The 18,476-nt window shown below is 45.3% G+C and overlaps 1 protein-coding gene across 1 annotated transcript in view; it reads right to left on the bottom strand.

Annotated features, from left to right (window-relative positions):
* The window catches only part of phf19 (PHD finger protein 19), a 49,819-nt gene that overhangs the window by 16,078 nt on the left and 15,265 nt on the right, over window positions 1-18,476 (bottom strand). Inside the window, exons 5-9 of the mRNA XM_059993827.1 lie at window positions 16,195-16,295; window positions 11,827-11,975; window positions 4,079-4,174; window positions 2,050-2,118; window positions 20-143 (exon numbers count right to left, since the gene is read on the bottom strand). Of these exons, the coding sequence (XP_059849810.1) occupies window positions 20-143; window positions 2,050-2,118; window positions 4,079-4,174; window positions 11,827-11,975; window positions 16,195-16,295 (539 nt within the window). The remainder of the gene's footprint in view (window positions 1-19; window positions 144-2,049; window positions 2,119-4,078; window positions 4,175-11,826; window positions 11,976-16,194; window positions 16,296-18,476) is intronic.

Here is an 18,476-nt window from a genome sequence, read left to right as displayed (position 1 = left end):
TATGGAGTACCACGCCTACCTTTCCAAGTTGGAGGCTTGACCAGTTTTGATTAATAAATATTAATATTTCTTCTTCAAAGTCAAAATATTTCTTTTTGCCACGGACTCCTAAATTGTATAAGACAAGGTGCACAACATCTACCCTAGAAGCAAAAGAACGGGATGTTAATTGAAGCCTCAAAGAGCTGCCTCACCATTCTATCATGGCTGATATATTTTCCCTCTCAAACCATTTTGATGCCATACTAATCAAGAACCTATGAGCCTCTGCTTTAACTACACCCAATGATTGGCTTCCACAGCTGTCCATGGCAATGAATTCCACAGATTCACCTGCCTCTGGCTAAAGAAATTCATCCTTATCTCTGTTCTAACCGGACATCCTTCTATTCGGAGGCTGTGGCTTCTGGCCCTGAATTCACCCACAACTGGAAACATCCTCTCCACCTCCACTCTGTCCAGGCCTTACAATGTTTCATAGGTTTCAATTAGATCCCCGCTCATTTTCCCAAATTCCAGTGACTACAGGCTCAGAGCTATCAAATGCTTCTCATTGATTAACCCTTTCATTCTCATAAACCTCCTCTAGACCCTCTGCAATACCTGCACATCCTTCCTTAAATAAGGGGCCCAAAACCGCTCACAATACTCCAGTGCAGTCTGACCAAAGCCTTATAAAGTCTCAGTGTTACATCTTAGCTTTTATATTCTGGTGTTTTCAAAGTGAATGCTAACATTGCATCACCTTCCTTACTACCGACTCAACGTGCAAGTTAACCTTTCGAGAATTTTGCACGAGGACTGCCAGGTCTGTTTGCAACCCCCGATTTTGGAATTCACTCCCCATTTAGAAAATAGTCTATGTATTTATTCCTAGCAAAGTGCATGACCATACAGTTCCCTGCACTGTAATATTCATGTGAAATTTATGGATGTTGTTACCCTACTGTGAGCTGGAATGTTGAAATGACTTTTAGAGCAGCAATGAAGGTCCTCTCTCTCCATCTGTACAAAAAGATTCTTCATTGCTGCTTCTGTAACAATTTTGTTTTACCAGTTAGGGTTGTTAGCCCTGAGCTGAACCCCCAAACCTGGAGGACCAGTGGACCACTTTTAGTCTGACCTCTACCCTTTGACCCAATTGGCATGGTGACCCTACCAAGGGCCAAAGCATAAAGCCCTGATTCCAGCCAACAGCTCTCAGGATCATTGATGCAAGGAAGCCTCCAAGCCCAACAACAAAGTTGTGTTCCTCTTGGAGGAAGGGGTGACTTATAAAAAGTATATACAATGGTTAACTTTTATAAAAGGCCATAGATAAAGTGAAAGGTCACAGTCTCCCTCTCTGGGTAAGAGAGTCTAAAGCGAGAGGGCATGGATATTCAGTGATGGGGGGAAGGTTTTGAAAGGACCCAGGGAAAAAGATTTACATACAGAGGGTGACAACTATATGGAGTGAGCTGCCAGAGAAACTGTAGAGGTGCAATTACAACGCTTGAATGACATTTAGACAGGTACATGGATAAATTTTTTAAAAAGGTTCATAGGGGTATGGGCCAATCATAGGCAAAAGGGACTAGTTAAAGATTAGCTTTATTTGACACATGTACCATCAGAACAGAGAGCGCAATACATTGCTTGCATCAACAACCAACACAGTCCGAAGATCGTGCTGGGGGCAGCTCGCGAACGTTGCCGTGCTTATGGCACCAACAGAGCATGCCCACAACTCACTAACCCTGAGCATACACCTTCGCGGACTGTGGGAGGCAACTGGAGCGCCCAGAGGAAAGCCATGCGGTCACAGGGAGAATGTACAAACTCACAGACAGTGACGGGACTCGAACCCCGGTCAATGCTCAATGGTGCTGTGAAGCAATTGGGCTAGGAGCCATACGACTGCAGCTCAGGGTAGACAGAGACAAGTTGACCCAAAGGGCCTCTTTCCCTGCTCTATAACTTAATATATTAGCTGTAAGTATATGTGGGACAATTATACATTTTGATGATATTAAAGTTCATTTTTAAAACTTTGTTTGAATATCTTACCATCTGAGGGGCAGGCGCTTGATATATTCAGGTCCTTTATTGCACACGGAACACACAAACAAATAAAATCTAAAACAAAGACAAAACAGAATATTTGTGTTATTACTTGTGCTGGTTAATGGGAAATTATGGCTGAAGGAAATCCTGGAGCCGAGTTCGCTGACCAACTCGCAGAATGTAAACAACACAAATGTTATTTTGCGAAGACTGGCCTGTAAGTTCAAAGGATTTAACAGGATTGGGAGAATTTCAGGAAGAATGAACCCCATGAAGCTGAGTACAACGACAGATTCCTCTGTCAACTCTTATACCAGTCGTAAATCTGTCCCACAGCACATGCACGCAAATACAGACATACCATAAAATCCGTCTGTACTGCATTGGTTCAAAAGTTTCATCCCAGCTTTGGGGCCTTCAGTTTTAAGAGTGCACTTTGGTATTTAAGAGAGTTAGCTTTACCCCTATCAGGCTTAGGTCAAACATAAAAACAAAACTTAACAAAAGTTTTCAGATTGTAATTACTGATGTGTTGTGTTCTGCTTCAGGATTTCACTCCACACTTCTTCAGCAGAGGATGAAGTACATTGTTTATTACCTTGGAGATTAGAACAAGTAATCAAACATTGGTAATATCGGGACCAGAGTTCAATGCTGACCTCCTGTGTTATCCACAGTACTGTGCAAAAGTCTTAGGCACAGATATATAGCCAGGACTTTTGCCCAAGACTTTTGCACAGTACTGTAGTTGTCAATGTGGAGCGGAGAGCAAGTTTGTAAACCTAGCAGGAGCAAAGGATGTTGGGAATGGCAAGGGTGGAGCGCCACGGGAGGGTGTGGGTCAGGTGGCAGAGAAGGAGTTCCAAGGGTGGGGGTGGCGCAGGTGCAAGACACGCCCATCCCTGACATACCAAGCAAGGTCATTTGATTCCAAACAATTGTTTCATCATTCCAGAATGTCTTCAGTGCTTCCCACTCTCCCAACCACGATTCCCCTCTCCTCACCCTCTTCCCGCTCTCAGCTCACAAATGAGACCCATATCAGAATCAGGTTTATCACCCCTCACATTTTTTTTTATCACTCCTTCCATCCTGCGCACGGACTGTTTGAACTGCTTCCGTCTGGTAGGCGCTTCAGATCCCTCCAGACTAAGACTAATAGGCACTGGAGAAGTTTTTTCCCTACTGTGGTCACTTTGCTGAACAGTTAACTGCCGGTTAACTGTCGGCTAACTATTACTTGGATTGCACTACTTGTATGTATAATCTATATTTTCATTTATATTTATCATTATTATTGTTATGAGCAGAGAGACAACATCTGCCGGAAGTAAATTCCTTGTATGTGCACAGGTACTTGGCGATTAAAGTCTGATTCTGATTCTGATATGTTGTGAAATTTGTCTTTGTTCACAGTAACAGTACAGTGCAATACATAAAATTACTATAGTACTGTGCAAAGTTCTTAGGCACCCTGGCTATATGTATGTGCCTAAGACTTTTGCACAGTACTGTATGTAGAGTTTGCTTGCTCTCCCAGTAAATCTGTTTTTTGCCCCCCAGGTTTACTCCACAGTCTAAAACATGCTGGAGTCACAAGAGACAGCAGATGCTGGAACCTGGAGTAACGCACAAGATGCTGGAGGAACTCAGTGAGTTAGGCAGCATCTGTGGAGGGAAATGGACGGGTTGTCACACTTCGTGGACAAGAGTGAGGTCAAAGAGGAGGGCAGCCGAAATCACAGAGGGGGAGGTTGAGACGTCGACTGTCTGTTCCCCCCCACAGATGCTGCCTGACCCTCCAGCATCCTCTGTGTTGCTCCAGATTCCGCCATTTGCATTCCCTTGCGCTTCCATCTTGCTACTCCTCTGCAAGTTCTCTGTAGGTGCACCCAAGCTCCACACAGACAGCACCGGAGGTCAGGATTGAACTCGAGGTACTAGAGTTCTGTTAATACCCTGCAGTCGGTGAAGGGACAACATGGCTTCCGCTCCCCTCCCCAGATAATTTACTCCATGAAAGCGATCAGACCTGTCTCCGAACATCATGGACTCACTCAGGCACTGAGTGCAGGCTTCGTGGAACCACTGCTTACACCTGCAGCACTGCAGCATCTTCAGGTACCACCTGGGGTTAGAAAATTTAAAAAAATCATTGTCACCTCATTCTCAGCACATTCACATACACGTTATTTCAACCTACCCTGGCCCATACTTGTTGTGAGCTATTTCCAGCTACAAGTCTTTCAGACAAAGTCAAGAATTTGAGGCTGCTGGGGTAGAAACATCACTCCTGTAATTCTCCCATGTGTTGAAGATCTAATTACAATGTGATTTTCTGAGCTGTAGTAACCACGCTAAAGGAATTCCCTTGAATCTACGCACAGTGTCCTCTTTGCCAGATGCACCTGTACACCTGCTCATTGATGCAGGTATCTCATCATTCGATCATGTGGCAGCAACTCAGTGCATAAAAGCATGCAGACATGGTCAAGCATGACCAAACTTCAGAATGGGGAAGGAATGTGATCTAAATGACTTTGACTGTGGAATGATTGTTGGTGCCAGACGGGGTGGTTTGAGTATCTCAGAAACCGTTGATCTCCTGGGATTTTCAAGCACAAGTCGCTTGAGCTTACAGAGGATGGCGCGAAAAACATTTTTTAAAAATCCAGTGAGTGGCAGTTCTGCGGGTGAACGCACTTTGTTAATGAGAGAAGTTAAAGGACAATGGCCATACTGGTAGAAGCTGACAGGAAGGTGACAGTAACTCAAAGAACCACGCGTTACAACACTGGTGTGCAGAAGAGCGCCTCTGAACGCAGAACATGTCAGAGCCTGAAGCGGATGGGCTACAGCAGCAGAAGACCACGGACATACACGCAGTGGCCACTTTATTAGGTACAGGAGCGGCCACTAAGTGCATTTCCACTGCTATTTCTTACACTTTGAACATCCATTGCACCCAAATCCAGAAAGTTACAGCTTGCAGCTAATGGACCATGACCAACATCGGAGGTGCTATCAGATTCCGATTCAAGGTACATCATTTGCATTAACAATCAACACAACCCAAGGATGTGCTGAGGGCAGCTGGTGTTCTGGTGCCCACTTAGCATGCCCACGATGTTCGGCAAAACAACACAAGCAGCAGCAACAAGAACAAAATATATCAAAAGCAAAACAAACGCCTTTCCCATCCTACCACCCACCCACGCACAGAGACAGACCCCTCCGGGCCACCAGTCCTTTGGCCTCAGACCTGCAGCCACCGGACCTCCCACTTCCAATCCCTGGCCCAGACATCGGGCCTCCAATGATCACGGGACTTTGAACTCAAGCCTTGACCCTGGCAGGGTCTTTGCGTTACCAGGTACTTAGTGAAAATCACTCTTCTTTGTAGTCTTCCCTCTCTAAGCCACAGCCAGAAACATGGCAGCTTCTCTGACACACGGTAGGGACTGAATCTCCCTGTGCGCCTCAGTTGCCTCCAGCCCATTCGTGAGAGTGTATCCCGTCGTCAATGGGAGACAGAAGCAGTAATAATGGCTGATGCTGTAGCAACGTACAGTACTGTTCCCCTCTCCCCTTCCCACGACAGAGACCTATGTCAGAATCAGGTTTATCGTCACTCACACGTCATGAAATTTGTTTTTTTTGCATCAGCAGTACAGTGTAATACATAAAATTACTACGGTACTGTGTGTAAAGGGGGTTTCTTCTTTTTTCTTTGTTACTGTTGGGAAAGGGTTTCTTTTTGTTAACTAGCAGGAATGCTAATTTACTGATACCGAGAATGGTATTCCTTTGTAAACCAAATGGGGATTAATGTTCTTTCTTCTGAGTCTGTAAGCTTTTGTTGACGGGCTTTTGGGCAGATCGGCGCGAGGGGGTCGAGAGAGAGGACGCAATGCTCTAAGCTGGGCGAGGATCGGACCCCAAAGGGGGGTCCGAGGCCGGGAGATTCTCCGAGGGGGGGCGGGGGAATGAAGCTAGATGTGCTTGGTTGACCACTCGGAGGGTCCTGAGCTGTTTGGAGAGTCCGAAGAGTTCGGAGGGTCCTGAGCTGCGAGTCGAGGAGTTCGGAGGGGATCGAATGGTGGCCAGAAGACTTCAGAAATTGAGCTCCAACGGCTGTGCACGAAGTGGTTTGGACTTTGATAAGTTTGGCGCCTTTTCTTTAATTTTCTCTTCATATATACTGTATCTTTATTAATCACTTAGTTATAGTAACCTTTATAAATTGTACTCATTTAATCGCATATGGTGTACTGTCTGTTTTTGGGCGAGGCGGGGACATCACACAGCATCCACACCAGCTGATTACCCAGTTTGGCGGGGCCGAAGGCTGCTCCCCCTAGACGAAATGAGCTGAGCAAGCCTGAGGCGACCCAGGGGGTTACATTGTGGGGTGCTCGTCCGGGATTGATTTCTGTGGAAGCTGTGTGATCACCCTCTTTAAATTGTGTCTGCGGCGAAGAGCTGGTGTGCCTTTGTGGGGGTGTGATTGCTGGTTATCGCGGTGTGTGTGTTGGGTGGGGTGGCTGCTGTTGTTAGCCTCGAGGTCGTTGTTCGAGTTCCAACTAGTGCTGACGAAATGGTGGTGGGACCATGGGTTGTCCGCACTGTTTGGAGAGTGAGGAGTGACAGGTTGGGATGTTTCAGCAGTGGTGAGCTCCGCCCAGTTGTTGGAATAATGTCCAGCCCTAAAGGGGCGGAAGCGTGGGCGGAGCGGACCTCTCAGTTGTTGGGTGAGTGGCAGTGCTTGGCTGAGGAAAAGCGACAGGGACGGGCTGGTGACTTTGTTAGAACTGTCGGGCGCAATTACCTCAAAGTGACCGCTGCCAGTTCTGGGAAAGTGTGGGAAAATGCGTGTGGTTTGACTGGAAGTCAAATGCCGCAGCTGGGGGGCTTATCATATCCGTGGCAGGAGATTGGTGGGAAGTTTTTAGGGTATCCCTTTTTGCCTAGGGGGCAGATAAATTGCTTGTGGTGCAAAGGGGATCTGTCAAGGGGATCAGTTGTTCCGTTGATTCGAGAGGTGTTGGGAAACTTAGAGGAGGCCCAGTGGGGGAACGGCTTGGGGTCTCTGGGGGAGCACGTTCCCAGCAATGTACCAAGGAACTCCCGAAAGGAGCAGACCCTATTCCTGAAGGCTTAGAGGGACCAAGCGCACAGGTGTTGTTACGGATGGATGGAAGTCAAGTTAAAGCCATCCTCGGCACCGGGGCGCCAGTTAAGTTGCTGTACAGTTTGTTTCATAACCGTTATTGGAAGCATTTACCGTTGACGACATTGAGGACACTGGAGATTCGGGGTACCAGTGCCAGTGATTATCCAGACGACGGTTGTTGGTCAGTGAAAATGGAGTTCTTAGAGGCAAATGTGGAGGAGACTGAGGTTCATGAATCGTTAATGCTGATGTGTCCGGATACTGTTCAGACGGGCAGCGTTTCAGATTTGGAGAGAACCAATATCCTGCTGGTGCGCTTGGGGGCCTGCCCGGAGGAGGCGGGTGAGCGCTGTTTGGAGGCATTGTCGATGCACCCAGAGTTTCGAGCTGCTTGTGCGGACGTGTGCAGCAGCATTGGGCTGATACCGAATTCAAACAAGAGCCAGTGGTGGTACGGCCTGGGGGAAATATCTGAGGGGGAGACCCTTTTAGTGGACGCTGCGAAATACCACGAGGGAGGGGAGTTGACTGCTGAAGACACCTCGGAGAGAGAGAGGTTGCGGTGACTGGCCCCTGAAGCCGTGGAAGACGTAGGCAGCGTGTGTGTGGATTATATTGCATTGAAGAGGCGCACTGTCAGTGACCAGAATATGGCCCTGAGGGCCAGAGAGGCGATGGCCTGTCTGAGTGGTGTGAAGTGGTTTAAGGTGCTGGATCTGAGGAGTGGATGTTGCCAGATCCCGATGAGTGGGGCCGACAAGGACAAGACGGTCGTTATAAATTCCCTAGGAGTCTTTGGGTCCGAGAAGATGCCACAGGATATATCTGGAACCCTTGCAACCTTCCTGCGGGGCAGGTGGAAGACCATAGGGGAGTTTGGAGTTTTGGTGTATGTGGATGATCTCTTGGTATTTGGATTTGCCTCAGGAGAATATGAAGTGAGGTCGTTGCAGGAGCAGCTGAGAACTACCAAGTTAAAGTGTTTTTGGTACACGTGCCAGGGCTGGCGAAGGTCGCAGCTTGTGAGAGACTGTCTCTACGGAATCAAGTTTGTAATGAAGATGGAGAGACTGGAGAAAGCGATCTGGAACCAGTCGGAAGACTTACAAGTTGGAGAGAATGAAGAAAGTTGTCTGACTGAGGGTAATAGCAAACTGAGAACCCGGAGAGGGGAGTTTGCGGAGGTGAAGAAATTACAGACGAATCTCAGAAGAGAGAAGCGGAAGCTTGAAGGGAACCTGAAGATGACCATCAACAGTTCAAATGAAGTGCGAAACCTGAAAGTTGATCTGGAAGAAGTCATGAGGAAGAAAAAGCTGGAGAGAAGTGCAGTGAATACTGAACAGGAGGATGAAGAGACTGCGGGAGCAGTGCAGGCCACATGTTTTCGTTTGGAGAAGATCAAACAGCAGCTACCGATCACAGGAATGAGGAAGAATACAGATTCGATGGATGATGTGCTGGATGTGTGGTACATGCTGCCTTTTGCTGACTTTCCCTCGATTGAGGAAGAGACCTTTGGCCCTTCTCCCATTGAGTCAGGTGTAGCGGGGAGGGTTAGCTGTGTGCAGTGTGGGGCATGAGTGAGAGGTTGAGAGAGGAGTTGGTAGTGGGCCCAAGGTATCCCCAGTTGTGTCTGAGCCTGAAGGGTTTAGGTGAGGGGGTACGGAGGCCTCAGAAGGGTTAGGGAACTCCCAGATAGTTGGCCTAAGTAGCGCCTGAGGAACAGGGCGTGAGGGTTACTGTGTGGGGAGGAGATGTCACTGTTTGTGCTTGGATTACGGTGTGTTGGCAGGAAAGGCGGCGAGTTATTTAGTAGTCATGAGGACATGACTTATTTGGTGGAGGGAGAGTGTAAAGAGGGTTTCTTCTTTTTTCTTTGTTACTGTTGGGAAAGGGTTTCTTTTTGTTAACTAGCAGGAATGCTAATTTACTGATACCGAGAATGGTATTCCTTTGTAAACCAAATGGGGATTAATGTTCTTTCTTCTGAGTCTGTAAGCTTTTGTTGACGGACTTTTGGGCAGATCGGCGCGAGGGGGTCGAGAGAGAGGATGCAATGCTCTCAGCTGGGTGAGGATCGGACCCCAAAGGGGGGTCCGAGGCCGGGAGATTCTCCGGGGGGGGGGGGATGAAGCTAGATGTGCTTGGTTGACCACTCGGAGGGTCCTGAGCTGTTTGGAGAGTCCGAGGAGTTCGGAGGGTCCTGAGCTGCGAGTCGAGGAGTTCGGAGGGGATCGAATGGTGGCCAGAAGACTTCAGTAATTGAGCTCCAACAGCTGTGCACGAAGTGGTTTGGACTTTGATAAGTTTGGCGCCTTTTCTTTAATTTTCTCTTCATATATACTGCATCTTTATTAATCACTTAGTTATAGTAACCTTTATAAATTTTACTCATTTAATCGCATATGGTGTACTGTCTGTTTTTGGGTGAGGCGGGGACATCACACAGCATCCACACCAGCTGATTACCCAGTTTGGCGGGGCCGAAGGCTGCTCCCCCTAGACGAAATGAGCTGAGCGAGCCTGAAGCGACCCAGGGGGTTACATGTGCAAACATCTTTGAAACCCTACCCATACACACGTGCCTAAAGCTTTTGCATAGTGCTGTACTTACTGGATCAGAGTGGTCTGGAGATTTGTTACTGTAGAGAAACAGCAATTACAGCACGGAAACAGGCCATCTCGGCCTTTCTAGTCCTTGCCAAACGCTTACTCTCACCTAGTCCCACCGACCTGCACTCAGCCCATAACCCTCCATTCCTTTCCTGTCCATATACCTATCCAATTTTACTTTAAATGACAATACCGAACCTGACTCTACCACTTCTGCTGGAAGCTTGTTCCACACACCACTCTCAGAGTAAAGAAATTCCCTCTCATGTTACCCTTAAACTTTTGCCCCCTAACTCTCAACTCATGTCCTATTGTTTGAATCTCCCCTACTATCAATGGAAAAAGCCTATCCATGTCAACTCTATCTATTCCCCTCATAATTTTAAATACCTCTATCAAGTCCCCCCTCAACCTTCTACGCTCCAAAGAATAAAGACCTAACTTGTTCAATCTTTCCCTGTAACTTAGGTGCTGAAACCCAGGTAACATTCTAGTAAATCTCCTCTGTACTCTCTCTATTTTGTTGACATCTTTCCTATAATTCGGTGACCAGAACTGTACACAATACTCCAAAGTCGGCCTTACCAATGCCTTGTACAATTTTAACATTACATCCCAACTCCTATACTCAATGCTCTGATTTATGAAGGCCAGCATACCAAAAGTTTTCTTCACCACCCTATCCACATGAGATTCCACCTTCAGGGAACTATGCACCATTATTCCTAGATCTACTGCATTCCTTAATGCCCTGCCATTTACCATGTATATCCTACCAAAATGTAGCACCTCACACTTATCAGCATTAAACTCCATCTGCCATCTTTCAGCCCACTCTTCTAACTGGCCTAAATCTCTCTGCAAGCTTTGAAAACCTACTTCATTATCCACAACACTACCTATCTTAGTATCATCTGCATACTTACTAATCCAATTTACCACCCCATCATCCAGATCATTAATGTATCATTGATAACTAGATGACAGCACATTTAACAACATCCCCTTCCAGCTAATCATTTACTTTATGGGGAGTGTTCAGGGTGTTGCAAATCAGTGCACAGGCATATCAAATGATGTAATTCCCCACGAGATAAGCTCTGATCTAACCTCGTCAAGATGTCCATAAGTCAATTGTCAAATAATTAATACTCTAAACTTACCGTCACAATATTGTAATGAATAGTAGCAGAAGTACCTGATAAAAGCAAATTATTCATCAAAGTCAAGAGAGAGGAAACTAGTTCTGCTGTTCATAGGAATGAACGCACGTACAAACTCTGGACTTGTTAAATTTAATAGCATTCATGTTCGTTTGTACGAGTTTCCACAATAACATTATACTTGTGGATACAAAGGATATAGAACAGTACAGCAAAGTACAGGCCTTTCAGCCCAGAATGTTGTGCCGACCTTTAACTTACTCCAAGACCAATCTTCCCTCCCACAAAGCACTCAATTTTTCTTCCATATATTTGCCCAAGAGTCTCTTAAATGTCCCTATGTATTCACCTCTATCACCAACCCTGGCAGCACGTTCTACACGCTCCCTCATCTAATCTTCCCTTGACATCCCCCTTATAACTTCCTCCAATCACCTTAAAATTATGCCCTCTCTTTTCATCCTGTGAAAAAGGGCTAGTTGTACATTCTATCTATACCTCTAATCATCAGATATCCACAACTTATCATCAGATATCCACAACTCATCATCAGATATCTACAACTCATCATCAGATAACTACAACTCATCATCAGATAACCACAACTCATCATCAGATAACCACAACTTAGACAGTTGTGACCCAGTGGTGGGCTGTATTGGTTAGCTTGGAGATGATGTTAAAGGATGTCTAGAAAGTCTACCTGTACAACATCACCAGAGATTCTCCTCAATAGCCAACAAAGGAAGAATGTGTCACACCAGTGAGAAAAATCAAGAGATGTACAGAGGCAGGAGAATTAATAGAGAAATGTATTGCAAATCTTACTCTCCAGGTCCCCCGCAGTAACAGTAACACTGCTGTAGATTAGTTCTGTGCAGAGAATCCCAATGAAGTTCGTTCATGTTGTAGGGCAAAACCTGTTTGACACTCTGCAAGGCTTTAGCGAGTGGTCCCTTTTTCAAAGCACCTCCTTTCTGTTAAAAAGACACAGTAGAACAAATCCAGTGATAAGACACGAGTATCACACTTAACCGGGGGTTTCCAACCTGGGGTCCATGGACCCTTTGCTTATTGGCAATGGTTCACGGTGTAACAAAGGTTGAGAACCCCTGCTCTACGCTAATAATCACTAAGCCTGTACTGAGAGAGTTACATACTTGTAATACGATCAGGACACACTATGGCACTTAGCATTCTCACCTGTCACCCCACAGTAGCTCTTTCATCTCAAAGCCTGTGCTTAAGGCGGCATATGGTAGTCTAGCGGTTAGGGTGACGCTATTACAGCATCAGTGACCTGGGTTCAATTCCCGCCGCTGCCTGTAAGGAGTTTGTACGTTCTCCCCTTGACTGTGTGGGTTTTTTCCAAGAGCTCCAGTTTCCTCCCACGTTCCAAAGACGCACAGGCTAGTAGGCCAACTGTTCTCATTGGTACAACTGGGTGGCAAGAACTCATTGGGCCAGAAGGGTCTGTTACCATCTCGTATCTCTAAATTAAAAATAAATAAAATATCCTCAGCCCTGTATTAGGCTCTACGATGGTTACACAAGACCAGGACTGAATGCTTTCTTCTCGGGAGACTTGAATTCTTCCTATTTTGTCTTCATTGTGATTTTTTTTTTGGTAATAACAGGTACATCCAGTAACTTACAAAACCTTCAGCCAAGTTTAGATTTCTTTGATAACTGGCAACTGTCTTAGCATTGATAGAGGATAATGGTTGAACTCTTAAAGCTGTTCATTACTACCAGTGTTTACAGTTACCTGGCTGTCTGGGTATTTTCCCTGAGTTACCCTGTCCAGCATGATTTTTCTTTGTCCACTATCAGAGGCAATGTATCAATAATCCATACAGAATTTTAAAAAAAAATCATTCTTAAGCCACAATGTATGGCTGGCATTAAATAAATAGGTTAAGTTTCATCAGTGTTCAAAAATTAAGAATTTTTCAAAGTAGGTTTTTGGGCATGTGTGTTTGGCTGTGGTAATTTAAAAAAAAATTAACTCTGTATGTTTGCCAGCATTTTCATATTTCTTGAGATTGTGTGTGACAGGGATTGGTGTTATAAAGAGCTAGGGTACCTAAGACATTTGCACAGTACCGTAGTAATTTTATGTATTGAACTGTACTGCTGCTGATTTCATTACATATGTGAGTGATGATAAACTTGATTCTGATATGGGTCTCTGTTGTAGACAGAGTGGGAAGGGGGCAGGGAGAGGGGAATCATGGTTGGGAAAAGGGGAAGGGAGTGGGAAGCACCAGAGGGACATTCTGTAATGATCAATAAACCAGTTGTTTGGAATCAATTGAGCTTGCTTGATGTCTCTGGGCTGGTTTGTCTGCATCGCCAATCCCTGTCACTCCTTCTCTGCCACCCGCCCCAAACCTCTTTTGTGGCACCTCACCCTCACCATTCACAACATCCTTTGCTCCCATCAGATTTACAGACGCGCGCACGCGTGTGTATGCTTTCATGTAATACGTGTGGTTGTCAATTTCAACATGATGATTATTTTGGTGCATGGCAGTGGATGTAGTCTATATGGACTTCAGCAAAGCCTTTGACAAAGTTCCACATGGAAGGTTAGTTAAGAAGGTTCAGTCGTTAGGTATTAATGCTGGAGTAATAAAATGGATTCAACAGTGGCTAGATGGGAGATGCCAGAGAGTAGTGGTGGATAATTGTTTATTGGGATGGAGGCCGGTGACTAGCGGGGTGCCTTAGGGATCTGTTTTGGGCCCAATGTTGTTTGTAATATACATAAATGATCTGGATGATGGGGTGGTAAATTGGATTAGTAAGTATGTCGATGATACTAAGGTAGGAGGTGTTGTGGATAATGAGGTGGATTTTCAAAGCTTGCAGGGAGATTTATGCCGGTTAGAAGAATGGGCTGAACGTTGGCAGATGGAGTTTAATGCTGAGAAGTGTGAGGTTCTACATTTTGGCAGGAATAATCCAAATAGAACATACAGGGTAAATGGTAGGGCATTGAGGAATGCAGAGGAAAAGAGAGATCTAGGAATAACAGCCGATAGTTCCCTGAAGATGGAGTCTCATGTAGATAGGGTGGTGAAGAAGGCTTTTGGAACGCTGGCCTTTATAAATCAAAGCATTGAGTACAGAAGTTGGGATGTAATGTTAAAATTGTACAAGGCATTGGTAAGACCAAATTTAGAATATTGTGTGGGGTTCTGGTCACCGAATTATAGGAAAGATATCAATAAATTAGAGAGAGTGCAGAGACGATTTACTAGGATGTTACCTGGGTTTCAGAACTTAAGTTACAGAGAAAGGTTGAACAAGTTAGGTCTCTATTCATTGGAGCGTAGAAGGTTGAGGGGGGATTTGATCAAGGTATTTAAAATTTTGAGAGGGATAGATAGAGTTGACGTGAATAGTGTTTCCATTGAGAGTAGGGGAGATTCAAACGAGAGGACATGATTTGAGAGTTGGGGGCAGAAGTTTAAGGGAAACAAGAGGGGGTATTTCTTTACTCAGAGAGTGATAGCTGTGTGGAATGAGCTTCCTGTAGAAGTAGTAGAGGCCAGTTCAGTTGTATCATTTAAGGTAAAATTGGATAGGTATATGGACAGGAAAGGAGTGGAGCGTTATGGGCTGAGTGCGGGTAGGTGGGACTAGGTGAGATTAAGGGTTCGGCACGGACTAGGAGGGCCAAGATGGCCTGTTTCCGTGCTGTGATTGTTATATGGTTATATCTCATCTGATGTGTGTTTGAAGGTAGAGGCCAATTCTTGAGTGGCATGACATTCACAGTGGGGACAAGGGTGTTGTGCCTACGGAATCGGGGCAACTGTGAGCAAGTTTAACCAAGGTGTGCTAACCAATTCCGTCTCGCGCTCTATGCTACAGATGCTGAGGAAGAAGCCCGCTATAAACAATACTGGCTTTCACATGATCTTTAGACCTCCTACAAGGTCTGCACCAATTTCTGATTCCCCATGATAATGGTCCATAAAACAGCTGCTTAGGGAGACCTCCATGCATATGACATGTTTGGTGCAGTGACGTCTTTCAAGATCATGACTTCAACACTGGTAGTCTTTAGCCTATGAGGATTTCCAGGTTTGTGAAAGGGTCACATGCCAGCAGATAGCCAGAATGGATCTCAGGCTGTGGCATGTGGATGTGCTCCTGCAGTTTGATTTCCCTTTTGCACCGTACCACTACTGTAAAACCACAAACTCCACGACACATCAGTGATTTTAAACCCAATTCTGATTCGGAGTTACAAATGTGACATTTGATCCAAAGAATTCAAGCAGCAAAAGAAGAATGGTGGTGCTGAAATGTCTGCACTGTAGCTGGCGGTTAATGAATTAGATTTACATACACCCTCAAGATACTGGAAATTCCACAGATTCAATTTTTGATGTTAACAAACACACACACCTCCAAAAACCTACTTTTAAAAAAGTTTATTTTTGAACATTGTTGAAACTCAGCCTGTTTTAATGCCATCAATACATAGTGTTTTAAGAGTGATTTTATTTAACATGGGGGCATTGAACTTGCGCTATTGATAAATTGCTTCTGATAGCAAACTCAGTAATGTGATAGGGTAACTCAGGGAAAATGTAATTGGTACCCAGGTGAAATTTCTATGTTTTTAATTATCCAAGTCTGCCTTCTAATCTTGCAAACTAACATCATTTCCAAAGTAACACACACAGAATGCTGGAGGAACTCAGCAGGCCAGGCAGCATCTGCAGAAAAGAGTAAACAGTCAACGCTTTGGGCTGAGACCCTTCATCAGGACTGGAAAGAAAGAGGAGAATTGAGAGCAAGAATCTTCCTTCTTAACTCACAGTCCTTCTTACTCTGATCTCCCCCGCCTTTCCTTCCAATCCTGAGGACATCAACTGTTTACTTTTCTCCCCCCATAGATGCTGCCTGACCTGCTGAGCTCCTCCAACATTTTGTGTGTTGCTCTGGATTTCCAGAATCTGTTGAATTTCTGATGTTTATGATCAATTCCAGAGTCCTGGATCTGAACATAATAATTGGGTGTTGAACATCTTCCATCAAAATGGGACAATACTACAAACTTCACCTTTCAGATAATAATCTCAATGACCTTATACAGAGATACCTGCAGTTTTTTTTTTAAAGACACAGGCAGTATTTAAGATAGTAAAGATACCAGGAATATAAACCAGCTCTTACCCTCACGGCCAATGCAAATATACACTGCCGACAGAACCAAGGAGAGGAGGAGGCATTTATTGTTCTATCAACTTTGGGATTGTGGCATTGCTGATGGTATCCTAAAGAAAAAGAATATGTTAATATTCAAATCAATTTTTTTTTGTCAAAATTAGTCAAATTACAGAACTGGAAAAAGTCGGGCACATATACAGTATACAGCTGGGGTCTTAAGACATTTGCACAGTACTGTACTAATTTTATGCATTGCACTGTACTGCTGCCACAAAAAAAAATCAAATTTCATAACATGTGAGTGATGATAAACCTGAATCTGATATGGGTCTATTGTGGACTGAGTGGGAAGGGGGCAAGGGGAAGAGGGAAATCATGGTTGGGGAAAAAGGGGAAGTGAGAGGGGAGGGAGCAGGAAGCACCAGAGAGACATTCTGTAATGATCAATGAACCAGTTGTCTGGAAGCAAATGACCTTATCCAGTATCTCGGGGCTGGGTGTGTCTGCACTTGAACCACGCCTCCCTCCCCCAAGCCCCTGGCTCTCTTTGTTTGCCACCTGCCCCACCCTCACCACTCCCAACATTCTTTGCTCCTGGCAGATTTACAAACTCACTCTCTGCTCCACACTGACAAATACAGCACTGTGCAAAAGTCTTGGGCACTCTAGCTATATCTATGTGCCTAAGACTTCTGCACCGTACTGTACTTACATTCTATTATTTTACGTGAACCTCTGTGGCAGAAACCCCAATAGGCTTCTAGTCCATCACCCTAACCACTCAGCCGACACAACTGCTGCCTGGGGTGGTGGTAGGAAGAAACTTTAGGGACTTTTAAGACAGGCACACGAATGAGAGAGTGATGGAAGGTACAGACATCGTGCAGGCAGGAGAGATTAGTTTAATTGGCCATTTGATTAACTGGTTCAGCACAACATAGTGGGCTGAAGGACCTGTTCCTGTGCTGTACTGTTCTATGTCCAGGTGAACATGAAGTAAACAAGCTCTGAGAACAAAAGGGGACAAATATCAGTATTAATTTTCTGTCTGTTAAATTGAGGGGCATCTTTTCCACAATTGGAATACACCTCTTTCAGAAAGTCTGCATTACTGGGTCACCTGAGGTTTCCACGGCAACATTTATAATCTACCCCCAACTGCCCCAGAACAATCAACCATGTGGGCAGCATGGCGGTGTAGCGGTTAGCCTAACACTATTACGGCGTTAGCAGCCCTGGTTCAATTCCTGCTATCGTCTGTAAGGAGTTTGTACGTTTTCCAGTGAATGTGTGGGATTCCTCCAGGCTCACAGGTCTCCCACGTTCCCCAAGATGTGTGGACTAGCAGGTTAATTGGTCATATGGCTGTACTTGGGCTGGGAGGGCCTGTTACCATTCTGTATCATGGACACAAGAGAACCTGCAGATGCTGGAAATCTTCAGCAAACCACACAAAATGCCAGAGGAATTCAACAAGCCGGGCAGCATAAACAGTCGAATTTTTGGGCTGAGACCCTTCATCAGGACCGAAAAGGAAGGGGGCAGACGCCAGAATAAGGTGGTGGGATTGGAGGAAGTACATGCTGGCAGGTGAAAGGAGATACCAAGCGAGGGTAGACTGGATTTGTTTTCACTGCAGTGAAGGAGGACCGAGGGTGTCCTTACAGAGGTGTATAGAATTGTTTAAGTACTTGTGTTGGAATGTCATGTTGCAGATTTTCAAGACACTGGAGGAATAATTGGAGTATTGTTTGCAGTTCAGTTTGCCTTGCTATGGGAAGAATGGCGTTAAGCTGGAAAGGGGGTGGAGAGGATCCGCAAGGACGCTGTCAGGACTGAAGTTATAAAGAGAGATTGAATAGACCAGATTTATTTTTCCTGGAGTGAAGGAGGCGGTGGGGTGATCTTATGCGGAATTGCTTGGGGAAAACACATGATGAATGGTCACAGTGTTTTCCCAGGGTAGAAGACTCTAATACTAGAGGGCGATAATTTAAGGTGAAAGGGGTAAACTTTAAAGGGGACTAGAGGGCAGATTTTCAGAGGGTACTGGGTATAGAGATGCAGAGGCAAATACAATCGCAACTTTTAGAACATAGAACAGTACAGCACATTACAGGCCCTTCGGCCCACAATGTTGTGCCGACCCTCAAACCCTGCCTCGCAAATAACCCCCTACCTTAAATTCCTCCATATACCTGTCTAGTAGTCTTTTAAACTTCACTAGTGTACCTGCCTCCACCACTGACTCAGGCAGTGTATTCTACGCACCAACCACTCTCGGAGTG

Source organism: Hypanus sabinus, chromosome 18, assembly GCF_030144855.1.
Source record: "Hypanus sabinus isolate sHypSab1 chromosome 18, sHypSab1.hap1, whole genome shotgun sequence".
Lineage (NCBI taxonomy): Eukaryota > Metazoa > Chordata > Chondrichthyes > Myliobatiformes > Dasyatidae > Hypanus > Hypanus sabinus.
The sequence above is the reverse complement of the archived record's forward strand: the minus strand, read 5'-3'. Positions and strand labels throughout refer to the sequence as shown.